Source organism: Mesoplodon densirostris, chromosome 15 (genome assembly GCF_025265405.1).
Source record: "Mesoplodon densirostris isolate mMesDen1 chromosome 15, mMesDen1 primary haplotype, whole genome shotgun sequence".
Taxonomy (NCBI): domain Eukaryota; kingdom Metazoa; phylum Chordata; class Mammalia; order Artiodactyla; family Ziphiidae; genus Mesoplodon; species Mesoplodon densirostris.
The window spans coordinates 66684952-66697664 of record NC_082675.1 but is presented as its reverse complement, the minus strand read 5'-3'; the positions used below and the strand labels follow the sequence as shown (position 1 = coordinate 66697664).

General features: G+C 45.3%; 1 protein-coding gene across 1 annotated transcript in view; it reads left to right on the top strand.

The window, feature by feature from the left end:
* The window catches only part of MYO5B (myosin VB), a 382117-nt gene that overhangs the window by 301338 nt on the left and 68066 nt on the right, over positions 1 to 12713 (top strand). Inside the window, exon 18 of the mRNA XM_060119082.1 lies at positions 12229 to 12340. Within this exon, the coding sequence (XP_059975065.1) occupies positions 12229 to 12340 (112 nt within the window). The remainder of the gene's footprint in view (positions 1 to 12228; positions 12341 to 12713) is intronic.

The following is a 12713-nucleotide window of genomic DNA, read 5'->3' as shown; positions in this document are numbered from 1 at the left end:
CTGACTTGAGGAGCCCTTCGTGGGACCAGAGGGCCATCACAAAAAGACTTCAGCTGCCTTGGCTGCTGAGACTCAGTGCAGCCAAGTGATTTCCCGTGCATGAGCTCGTCAGGCAGCCGTAGCTTTGCACAGCTGTCTCCAAAGGAAACTTGAATGGTTTCTTTGATTACGGGGATTACAACTTATAACATTTTCCTACATTCCTCCTACTTCTATGGCCACAGGGCAGGTATCACTTTACAGGGAAGAAAATGGCAAAGGGAAAGGGAACGCATGGTCCAGGGTGGCAGGGACTTGAGATGAAATGTCCAGAGGGCTCTTCCCCAAGGAGCCCGAGCCAAAAGCAGGCCTTTTGAGCTGGGATCTCAGGCCAGGTTCCTGCATCCAGCCTACCAATGCCCTGGGTGTGGAACTCTTAGCCCTGTTCTGTAATTAATAGATGCCAGTGCCCGCACAGTCCACCAAGCCAGAGAGGATGAATGCAGAGTTGCTGGCCAGCAGCTGCCTCTGGTGCTCCCTCACCCCGGTCTCAGGCTTCAGTATACCTGTCTGGTTTTATCCTCCCTAAGAATTATGGCCCTCTGTGAGTCTGATTTAAAATGAAAATGAATCATTCAAGTTGAAATGTGACAGTGGCTGAGAAAAATGTCCATGATCACGTCCATAAAGCACCGTGATAAATGCGCTGTCCAGGAAGACAAGCTCGTCCCCCAGCACCTGACTCCCAGCAACCCCCCAGGAGGTGTCTTACGCCTGTGCAGTCACCTGTCTCCCTCCTCGGGGGGCTTCAGAGCAGCTTTGTGTCCTGGAGGAATTGTGAAGCAAATTCCACTTAAGCAAAACAAGCGTGTGTGTGTGTGTGTGTGTGTGTGTGTGTGTGTGTGTGTGTGTGTGTGTGTGTGTGTGTGTGTGTAGAGGGGAGCTGTTTGAATATGCAGTATTTATATCCTAGGAAAAAAACTCACTGTAACTCTTTTTTTTTTTTGTGGGTTTCTCAGCATCATTTATTTAAAAACTACTTTTTCTACATTTGATTGCAAAGGAACTTCCATTGTGAATCAGGTGACCCTGTATGTGTTACTTTTATTAATTTTTAATAGTTTTTAATGTAGAATTCTTGTTCATGTAACTCTTCACTCTACCTCACAGTCGCGTCAGAAAAACTCATTGGTGCTTTCCGAAAAGACTTCCACTCCTTCCCCAGCTTCACCCCCCTGCCCCGTAGGGACTAAATAGCATAGGATTGGAGAACTGGATGGAGGCTTGAGAAATTGCTTGGTTCACCTTCCTAGTTAATCATGATTAAACAAACAGACACATAGCTACTTGCCTTCCTTTTAAAAATCCTACCAAGAAAGAAGAATGTAGAACTTATTTTGGAGCAAAATAATTTTTTATCTCAGCTCTTCCTGCCCTTAGTTCTGGCCCTTTCTCCCCTGAGCGCTGTGCTCATTTCAGGGGACCAGGGTCTGACGCAGGGTTCTTGACCACAGCTGCACATCACGGTCATGTGTAAGCATTCCCAGAAGCCAGGAGCCGCTTCAGACTCAGAATCTGCCTTCGACAAGATTTCCCAGGTGATTTTTAGATGCATCCTGCCCTACAGCTGTCGCCCAGAGGCAAGTGTTGGCCCCCCAGTAAATCGCAGCCACTTGACTGTCAGGGCAGTGCCGGGACTGCGTAGATTTGCCTCTGTCCTCACCTGGCGTCTCGGCTCCAGCATGGAGCCAGTGGGGAAGGCTTGTGTCTCCCTTCCCCTGCAGTAGGGTTTAGCGACCTTCAGACCCAGGGCCACCTTTGGGTCTCAGCCTGTGTTCCCCTGAGAGGCCCAGGACGTACGTGGGGGATAAAGGGAGAGGCAAATACGGGGTGTCCGTGGCGGGGTGAGCGCCCTGTCACCTTTGCACTGGGAACCCATGCATGACTATCATCTTTCTATAAACTTGCCTATTCCGGATATTCCGGATATTTCATATAAATGGAATCACACATGTGATCAACATGTGGCCTTTTATGTCAGGTTTCTTACACTTAGGATCATATTTTCAAGGTTCATCCATATTGTAGCATGCATCAGAACATTATTCCTTTATAATGTTTAACACTATTTTAATAAAAGAATACACCACATTTTATTTTACCCATTCATCAGTTGATGGGCATCTGCATTTTTAAAAAAAATTTTAATATCTTTGTTAGAGTATAATTGCTTTACAATGGTGTGTCAGTTTCTGCTTTATAACAAAGTGAATCAGTTATACACATACACATATCCCCATATCTCTTCCCTCTTGTGTCTCCCTCCCTCCCATCCTCCCTATTCCACCCCTCTAGGTGGTCACAAAGCACCAAGCTGATCTCCCTGTGCTATGCAGCTGCTTCCCACTAGCTATCTGTTTTACGTTTGGTAGTATATATATGTCCATGCCACTCTCTCACTTTGTCACAGCTTACCCTTCCCCCTCTCCGTATCCTCAAGTCCATTATCTAGTAGGTCTGTGTCTTTATTCTCGTCTTGCCCCTAGGTTCTTCATGACCATTTTCTTTTTTTCTCTTTCTGACTTACTTCACTCTGTATGAAGTCTCTAGGTCCATCCACCTCACTACAAATAACTCAGTTTTGTTCCTTTTCATGGCTGAGTAATATTCCATTGTATAGATGTGCCACATCTTCTTTATCCATTCATCTGCTGATGGACACTTAGGTTGCTTCCATGTCCTGGCTACTGTAAATAGAGCTGCAATGAACATTTTGGTACATGACTCTTTTTGAATTATGGTTTTCTCAGGGTATATGCCCAGTAGTGGGACTGCTGGGTCATATGGTAGTTCTATTTGTAGTTTTTTAAGGAACCTCCATACTGTTCTCCATAGTGGCTATATCCATTTACATTCCCACCAACAGTGCAAGAGGGTTCCCTTTTCTCCACACCCTCTCCAGCATTTATTGTTTCTAGATTTTTTGATGATGGCCATTCTAACTGGTGTGAGGTGAAACCTCATTGTGTTTTGTTGTTGTTTTTTTTTTTTTTTTTTTTGTGGTACGCGGGCCTCTCACTGTTTTGGCCTCTCCCGTTGCGGAGCACAGGCTCAGCAGCCATGGCTCACGGGCCCAGCCGCTCCGCGGCACGTGGGATCCTCCCGGACCGGGGAATGAACCCGCATCCCCTGCAGCGGCAGACGGAGTGATCTAATCTCATACTTTTACATGTCTCTGTCCAGTTTTCCCAGCACCACTTATTGAAGAGGCTGTCCTTTCTCCACTGTACACTCCTGCCTCCTTTATCAAAGATAAGGTGACCATACGTGCGTGGGTTTATCTCTGGGCTTTCTATCCTGTTCCATTGATCTACATTTCTGTTTTTGTGCCAGTACCATACTGTCTTGATTACTGTAGCTTTGTAGTATAGTCTGAAGTCAGGGAGCCTGATTCCTCCAGCTCCATTTTTCATTCTCAAGATTGCTTTGGTTATTCGGGGTCTTTTGTGTTTCCATACAAATTGTGAACTTTTTTGTTCTAGTTCTGTGAAAAATGCCAGTGGTAGTTTGATAGGGATTGCATTGAATCTGTAGATTGCTTTGGGTAGTAGAGTCATTTTCACAATGTTGATTCTTCCAATCCAAGAACATGGTATATCTCTCCATCTATTTGTATCATCTTTAATTTCTTTCATCAGTGTCTTATAATTTTCTGCATACAGGTCTTTTGTCTCCTTAGGTAGGTTTATTCCTAGATATTGTATTCTTTTTGTTGCAATGGTAAATGGGAGTGTTTTCTTAATTTCACTTTCAGATTTTTCATCATTAGTATATAGGAATGCCAGAGATTTCTGTGCATTAATTTTGTATCCTGCTACTTTACCAAATTCATTGATTAGCTCTAGTAGTTTTCTGGTAGCATCTGTAGGATTCTCTAGAGTATCATGTCATCTGCAAACAGTGACAGTTTTACTTCTTCTTTTCCGATTTGGTTCCTTTTATTTGTTTCTCTTTCTGATTCCTGTGGCTAAAACTTCCAAAACTATATTGAATAATAGTGGTGAGAGTGAACAACCTTGTCTTGTTCCTGATCTTAGAGAAAATGGTTTCAGTTTTTCACCATTGAGAACAATGTTGGCTGTGGGTTTGTCATACATGGCCTTTATTATGTTGAGGTAAGTTCCCTCTATGCCTACTTTCTGGAGGGTTTTTATCATAAATTGTTGAATTTTGTCGAAAGCTTTCTCTGCATCTATTGAGATGATCATATGGTTTTTCTCCTTCAATTTGTGTAAATGGTGTATTACGTTGATTGACTTGCATGTATTGAAGAATCCTTGCATTCCTGGGGTAAACCCCACTTGATCATAGTGTATGATCCTTTTAATGTGCTGTTGGATTCTGTTTGCTAGTACTTTGTTGAGGATTTTTGCATCTATGTTCATCAGTGATATTGGCCTGTAGTTTTCTTTCTTTGTGACACCTTTGGTTTTGGTATCAGAGTGATGGTGGCCTCGTAGAATGAGTTTGGGAGTGTTCCTCCCTCTGCTATATTTTGGAAGAGTTTGAGAAGGATAGGTGTTAGCTCTTCTCTAAATGCTTGATAGAATTCGCCTGTGAAGCCATCTGGTCCTGGGCTTTTGTTTGTTGGAAGATTTTGAATCACAGTTTCAATTTTAGTGCTTGTTATTATCTGTTCGTATTTTCTATTTCTTCCTCATTCATTCTTGGAAGGTTGTGCATTTCTAAGAATTTGTCCATTTCTTCCAGGTAGTCCATTTTATTGGCATATAGTTGCTTGTAGTAATCTCTCATGATCCTTTGTATTTCTGCAGTGTCAGTTGTTACTTCTCCTTTTTCATTTCTAATTCTATTGATTTGAGTCTTCTCCCTTTTTTTCTTGATGAGTCTGGTTAATGGTTTATCAATTTTGTTTATCTTCTCAAAGAACCAGCTTTTATTGATCTTTGCTATCGTTTCCTTCATTTCTTTTTCATTTATTTCTGATCTGATCTTTATGATTTCTTTCCTTCTGCTAACTTTGGGGCTTTTTTGTTCCTCTTTCTCTAATTGTTTTAGGTGTAAGTTTAGGTTGTTTATTTGAGATGTTTCTTATTTCTTAAGGTAGGCTTGTATAGCTATAAACTTCCCTTTTAGAACTGCTTTTGCTGCATCCCATAGGTTTTGGGTTGTTGTGTGTTCATTGTCATTTGTTTCTCAGTATTTTTGATTTCCTTTTTGATTTCTTCAGTGATCTCTTGGGTATTAAGTAGTGTGTTGTTTAGCCTCCATATGTTTGTATTTCTTACAGAGTTTTTCCTGTAATTGATATCTAGTCTCATAGCGTTGTGGTCGGAAAAGGTACTTGATACGATTTCAATTTTCCTAAATTCACCAAGGCTTGATTTGTGACCCAAGATATGATCTATCCTGGAGAATGTTCCATGAGCACTTGAGAAGAATGTGTGTTCTGTTGTTTTTGGATGGAATGTCCTATAAATATCAATTAAGTCCATCTTGTTTAATGTATCATTTAAAGCTTGTGTTTCCTTATTTATTTTCATTTTGGATGATCTGTCCATTGGTGAAAGTGGGGTGTTAAAGTCCCCTACTATGATTGTGTTACTGTCGATTTCCCCTTGTATAGCTGTTAGTATTTACCTTAGGTATTGAGGTGCTCCTATGTTGGGTGCATAAGTATTTATGGTTGTTATATCTTCTTCTTGGATTGATCCCTTGATCATTATGTAGTGTCCCTCTTTGTCTCTTGTAATAGTCTTTGTTTTAAAGTCTATTTTGTCTAATATGAGAATTGCTACTCCAGCTTTCTTTTGATTTCCATTTGCATGGAATATCTTTTTCCATCCCCTCACTTTCAGTCTGTATGTGTCCCTAGGTCTGAAGTGGGTCTCTTGTAGACAGCATATATACGGGTCTTGTTTTTGTATGGACATTTGAATTATTTGCACTTCTTAACAAGTATGAATAATACTGCTCTGAATATTCATGTACATAGTTTTGTATGCATGTGTATCTTCTTTCTCCTATTTGTACCTAGAGGTAGGATTGCTGGGTAATATGATAACTCTTTACTCTTTCAAGAAACTGCCACTGTTTTCCAGCATGGCTGCACCATTCTACATTCTCAGCAATGGATGGGGCTTCCCATATCTATACATTCATGCCAACACTTGTTGTTGTCTGTCTTTTTTATTATAGCCATCCTAGTGGGTGTCAAGTGGCATCCCACTGTGATGTGATTTGCATTTCTCTGGTGATTAATGAAGTTGAGCATCTTTCCATGTGCTTATTGGCCATTCGTATATCTTCTTTGGAGAAATGCTATGCAAATCACTTGCCTATTCTTAAATTGGGTTAGTTGTCTCTTTGGTGTTGAGTTGTAGGAGTTCTTTACATATTCTAGATACTAGATCCTTATCAGATATATGACTGGCAAATATTTTCTCACATTCTGTGGGGTGTCTTTTCATTTTCTTGATGGTGTCCTTTGAAGCATAAGAGCTTTTCATTTAGCAAGAGGCCAGTGTATCTGTTTTTCCCTCTGAGATTGTCTGTCCAATCCAAGGTCACAAAGATTTACACCTGTGTTTTCTTCTAGGCGTGTTATAGGTTCAGGTGTTTGACCCATTTGGGGTTAATTTATGTGTAATGTGAAGTAGAGGTCCGACCTCATGCTTTTGCACACAGATACCAGTTGTGCCAGCACCGTTGGTTGAAAAGACCATATTGACTCTTGGTAGGCAAGGTAAGGGGGTATCACCCCATTTTAGGATGACAGAACAGATCCCTTAAGAGTTAAATGATCAGATTAAATCCTCACAGATAGAAAGGGGTGGAGTCGTCATACCACATGGCCAGGGGTTAAGGATGCCTTCACTTGTGAGTCTTCTACAAAGTGCCCTCTCCTCGGACTTCGTTCTCCTGTGTTCCTTGGAAAATTTTGTCCATCCTTGATACAGTTCCAAGGAAAACTCCTTCATGCAACATCATTTATTTCTCCGCTGGGTTGTTTCTTCAAAAGGGAGAACAAGAGAAGAGTATGGTGCTTGGTGTCCATCATGAAAATTGTTTCTGCAACTCGTATCTAGACAGACTCTGTTGGTCCTGCTTAACGGGCATCTCAGCATGGCTAAACACCTCTGCCCCACAAATGTCTGCTGGCCAGTGTGTGAAACACTGGAGGGGACCAGCCCCCCCATCCCCCAGCCCCTGGGGCTCACAGGCTCCTGAAGGTTCTCAAACTAGAAGAGAAGCATGACCCCTTATGTTCCATGTCGGCATGACCAGGATCTTTGCCTAAGTTGAATGTCACAGGGCCGTGAGGTGTGTCAGAGTACAGGTTAACCCACCTAATCCTGACCTGAAAAGCCCTGATGGATTTGTCACCTTTTTCTTAGGGGTCCTTGTGATAACCTGACATGCCATCTCCAGGGATTCCTCTTGTGGCCTGACATCAGAGAAGTTGTGTGACTTAGCCTCATACTCTGGTCTTACTGGAGAGATTCAGAGCTTGTCTATACCGGCCAGTCCCCGCATGGGGAAGCCTGTCCAAGAGAAGGAAGCAAAGTGCTGCCACCTTTGCAGATCCACCCCGTTGTACACACTGGTCCATTGGGGCCCTGCAGGCAGGCGTGTTCTTCTGTGGGGCGTCCCCACGTGTAGATGTTAGGTGCGGTATCAGGCTCCAGGTGGGAACTCAGTCAAGCAGAACATCACCCCACTGCATGTGCTCCACCACACACTGTCTTGAGGCCTGAGGAGCTTGTAACGAGGAAGCACCTTTCCAGACTGGTGGGCTCTGCTGAACCCTTGACCTGGGGCAGCTCGTCCACCGTGCCTGCTTCCACTTCTTCCCAGGAGCCGTCACAGGTCCTGGGCTTTCCCCACACCCAGCTGTGACCGCTCTACCGGTTGGTATGCCTGCTCCCCAGCAGACCAGAGACACATAGGGTGAAGTAGGCCTCTATTTCTGAGAAAACACGATATTAAAGTCTGGGACATTCAGCCAGACCCCTGGCATGTGAGTGTGAATCCAGAGAGAACAGGGCTGGGTGAGTCCTGTCTCTGAGGCCCCTACGGCTCCACATAGCCCAGGGTTGGGGCCACAGTTGAGGCCTGGAATACACTTAGGATGGGAGCTCTTCTCCCACTGCTAATATGGAAGAGAATGGAAGAGCAGCTGGGCCCAGGGTGGGCTTAAAAGACGCTCGCAGGCCATCGGCCACAGAGATGCCTGGGAGAGGGTGTCTTCCGGGCCACCCAACGAGGGTGGGGGGACCGGGAGGAAGCAGATTCACACTGCAGAGGCGGATGGCAGTCATGGTCCATTGTTCTTAAGGTTCCCTGGACTAGGACTGTGTTCTGTAATACACATTCCACAAATGTTTGGGAACATTTTTGCATATCTTGATGAAGGGATGATGGGTAACGGTGGAAAGATGCTCTGTGTCCTGGGGAACTGTCCCACACACTGAGGAAGTGTCTGCCCCAGAGCCACTCCTGCCCTCCTTGAGAAACTCTGGTAGAGAGAAAAGTTTAACACTGGGTTCCAGCCATTTTAAAGCTCAGAAAATACCGAATTTTTAAGATGTAGTAAGTGACTGCGGGTAAAGATACCATGCGTGATAGGTGCTGGGAGGTTTAAAAAGAGTATCAGAAGACGTATCTGAGCTTGGCCGAAGAAGGCACAAGTCCAGCAGAGAAGCTAGCATGTAGAAAAAAATATCCACAATACAACGCAGAAAGCTCTGTGTCCCACAGGGAAATGGGAATACTTCAAATGCTATGAGAGAGAGAGGTTTCGCGGTGCATAAGCTCCAGGGGAAACCTTGGGTACCTGTGGTGATAATAAGCGGTCTTTCCTAACTTCTACATGGGCACAGAAAACCTCCATCCAGATGTTCCTGCCAAATCAGAGAGTCTTGTTAAGAAATTCTACTTATGGAAAAAGAATCACATATTCGATTTAGATTCCCTTGGAAGGTTTTCCTCTTACGGATGAGGGAGCCTCTCCTGTGAAGATTTCATTTCTAAGAGCACAGAGGTCCACAGAAAACGGAATCCACATTTGATTCTGGGTCCTTTGGTGAAGGACACATACATGCCCGGACCCTGTAGTGGTACCCCATGAGGGAGTGCCCACCCAAGCCCTTCTCTGTGGAAGGGCTGCTTTCTGCACTCTCCTCCCCAATTGGTGTCACCTTGATGCAGGCATCTGAGGTGGCCTTTTAAAGAAAAGGGGCAGGGCTTGGATGGGAAGGGAGAGTAACTTAGGTCGTTAGGAAGCATTGCAGCTTTCCAAACCCGCCACCTCCGTGAGCTCACTGGCTACTGAAGTCCTGGGAGGTACTCGTGAGGCGGGTGATGTTCTCTCCACTTGCAGACAGGGGAGGTGAGGTGTCCAGTCTGTGACTTGCCTAAGGTCACACTGCCAGTCAGTGTCACAGAGGGCTTCTCTCCTCCCGTCCTCCAAGTTTTTTCTGTATTGGGGTCACATCTCCCTACTCCCTCGTTATCTCTGGAGGCTGTAACCTCCCTGAGTTATAGAACTGTCAGCAGTAAGTGGTTTTCAAATTAGAAGCATTGAAGGTTTTTAGCCCAGTGAAACGCTGCTCTAATTATTTCCCCAGAGAAATTGCAAACTCATAGTGAGAAACAAGACAGATGAGGACATGGCTAACCGAACAGCAGGAGGTGGAAAGTGGCCTCAGAAAGCCACGGGGAAAGTGCTGAGCCACCTTGAAGGGAGAGCCCACACCCCGCTGGGCGGGCAGGAAGGAGTGCATGACCCGGGTGAAACACTGATGGTGGGCGTGGGGAGTAAGGACACTTTTCATTCTCTTTGATTCTTGCCCAGATCCATCTTGCCCCACGTGGAAGTATCAGTAAACAGAATGGTCTATGTTTAAAACTTGGGGGCTGGTGCAGAAAGAGCCTGGAAAAAATTCAACAGCGTTTGCATGTATTAAAACCAAAATGCACGTCTAATTTGCAGCTTATCCATCCAGCTCTCTGTTCCTGGGCCGCTAGTATTAGGTCGGTCAGGGCTTCGGAGTTTTCTTGACATTTACTGTGCCTGATTGAAATCATTGAAGCAACATTTAGCTGGGCAAATAACCTTAAGTGTTTCCATTTTTAAAGCCTCCTGGTAGAGATTTCCAGTAATTAGGTGGGTTTCGTTCATGGTCCCAAAGGGCACAGAGCAGCAGAAATGCTACCTGGGCCCGATAACAGCACCCTCCGCCCCCCACCCTCCTGAAGGGGGGAACCCACACATCGTGAGCCCGTGGAGCAGGGCCATGCGCACACCTGGTCAGCTCTGAGCAGAACAGATGCTGTCATTCCCCTGTGACCTTGCATTTGTGACAGACAGGACCCATTGAAAAGGTAAAGGGCATGGAAACAAAGTATATTAGTGGATGTCAGGGTCTGGGGGGAGGGGAGAACAGGGAGTGGCTTATAATAGGTGCCGGGTTTCATTTGGGGGTGATGGAAATGTTCTGGAATTCAACATTGGGGATAGTTGCACGACTTTGTGAAGGTACTAAAAAACTATTGAATTGTATACTTTTAAAAAGGTACATCTTTACGGTATGTGTGTTATATCTCAAGCTGTTATTTAAAAAAAGGTAAGGCACAAGCCATTTTATGTAGAGAAAAAAAGAGATGGAAACAAAAGCCGTTTTGTTATTTGTACCTTCTCTGAGATCCGTGGCTGTGTTGCTGTGTTAGAAGTCTTCCACCAAACCAGACGAGTGTTTACAAAGGCAGGGAGAGGCTCTGAGCTCAGTCTGTTTTCCTTCTCGTCCCAGGGAGTGGAGATGGGTGGCCTGGGAGGGAGGGGGAACCCAAGGACCACACTGGCATGCGACTGTGGAGGGCAAGGGGAGCAGCTCTAGAAGAACCTGCTTCCAGGACAGTGTCCACCGCCCGCAGTGGCCCCTGATATTCCACAGTACTCATTTCTTTGGATAAAATTTCTAAGGGATCCCTTTTAAAAGCGAATGTGCTCCAGGAGAAGGGATGCAATCCGTTTATTCTGTATTAATACTTTAGAATGAGGGAGATTGAATAACTGGACAGTCACTCAACAAGGCCACAGGTGATGGTAAATGGTAACACACGATCTCCAGGCAGCACCTACATGATTTCCAAATGGGCCATGTGGACAGCATGTGGACCTGAAGACAGAGTGTGTGTGTAGCATCTCCTGATGCCTCTGAAGGGGTGAGCATCTCTTGATGCCTCTGAGGACTCAGAGGGAGTGGGGACAGATAGGCCGAATTCGCCTTCAGAGGGACTTAGACTGCAAATTCAGAGTCTCCTTCGAGTAGGATTGTGCTGCGACAGAACATGAGTTCCATGCAATGGCTGTGAGCGTCCCCTGAAAACTGAGATGAGAAGCGAGGAGAGTATGAGCATCGTGTGAATTGAGGTAGCTTTCGGGAGAAAGGGTCAGAGCTTGCCTGGAAAATCATGTCTTTGGTCATTGAAAAGACTGCATTTGTTTAAGTAGAGATCTCCTCAGAGGCCAAGGGATAAACTTAAGGCTCTCTTAAAGATTTCCTTCCAGAATGTACCAGAACAGCACTTACTTAAAAGGTAGTGAAATTATAAGTGCTCTTTATTTTATGTGCACTGATGGACATTTTCTTTACAGTGGGCCTGCGTTACTCTAATAAACAGCGGGGGTGGTGTGGAATCATAAAGTCTACTTGCGGGAGAAAAATGCCTCCTTCTAAACTATACCAACGTGTGTGAACAGTGTATCTCCAGGGCTTAGAATATGGCCTCTCTTTATTTGCTAACGTATGCTTTCCTGCATTAGAAAGTTTTCAATGAGCTATATTAGTTTTAGTTTTATAAGAAGAAAAATCAAGCTGCATTCCAGGTAAGGCTCCCCCATTCCAGCAGCAATGGAGTGGAGCTCCACGTTTTGGGGCAGAAATCCCCTGTGAGTGGTTCTGCCTCTGGTCAGCCCTCCCAGAGGAGCCTCCAATGCTTCCTTTTTCTTTCAGTCTTCCAGCCATGATTCTATAACTTAACTACACACTGAAATTCTCAGAAGGCACCAAGGGAGAACAGAATGCCCCGGAACGTGTTTTGCTGCTCTGAGAAGGGCTTTGTGCCAGGCATACTGACCCCATGGGGCGCTGTCTGAGATCACCCATGGCCCTTGTGTGGCCGAGAGGCAGGATGTGTCCCCTGATGCACCGGTTTTCCCTCCAGGTGGGCCTACCATGACTTCTACAACCGGTATCGGGTGCTGGTCAAGAAGAAGGAGCTCGCCAACACAGACAAAAAGGCCATCTGCAAGTCTGTGCTGGAGAGCCTCATTAAGGTGAGCTGGGCACGGCCGACTGCTGGGCTCCAGGGGAGGCTTAGCCGCGGTGCCCTGGGAATAGGGGGGTGGGGGAGGTGTTAACTGCCTTTTTGCTCTTCATCCCTCATATGGAAACTGTCCTGAGATATTAATCCATTTGCCTGCGTCAGCAACTGTAAAGGAGAAGCCCTTTCACCTGCCTGGAGAACTTTCTAGCCTTTCCCACATCACATCTCACATAGAAAATGAAATTGTTTATACAGCACGCTGGGGGTCATGATGAGGCTGCTCCTGGCTACAAGCTGCTGGCCGGGATCTCTGGCTTCCCCAAAGCCTGGGGCTCCACAGCTCAGCCCGACGGCACCAGTGCACCCACCCGGGGGCTCTGATC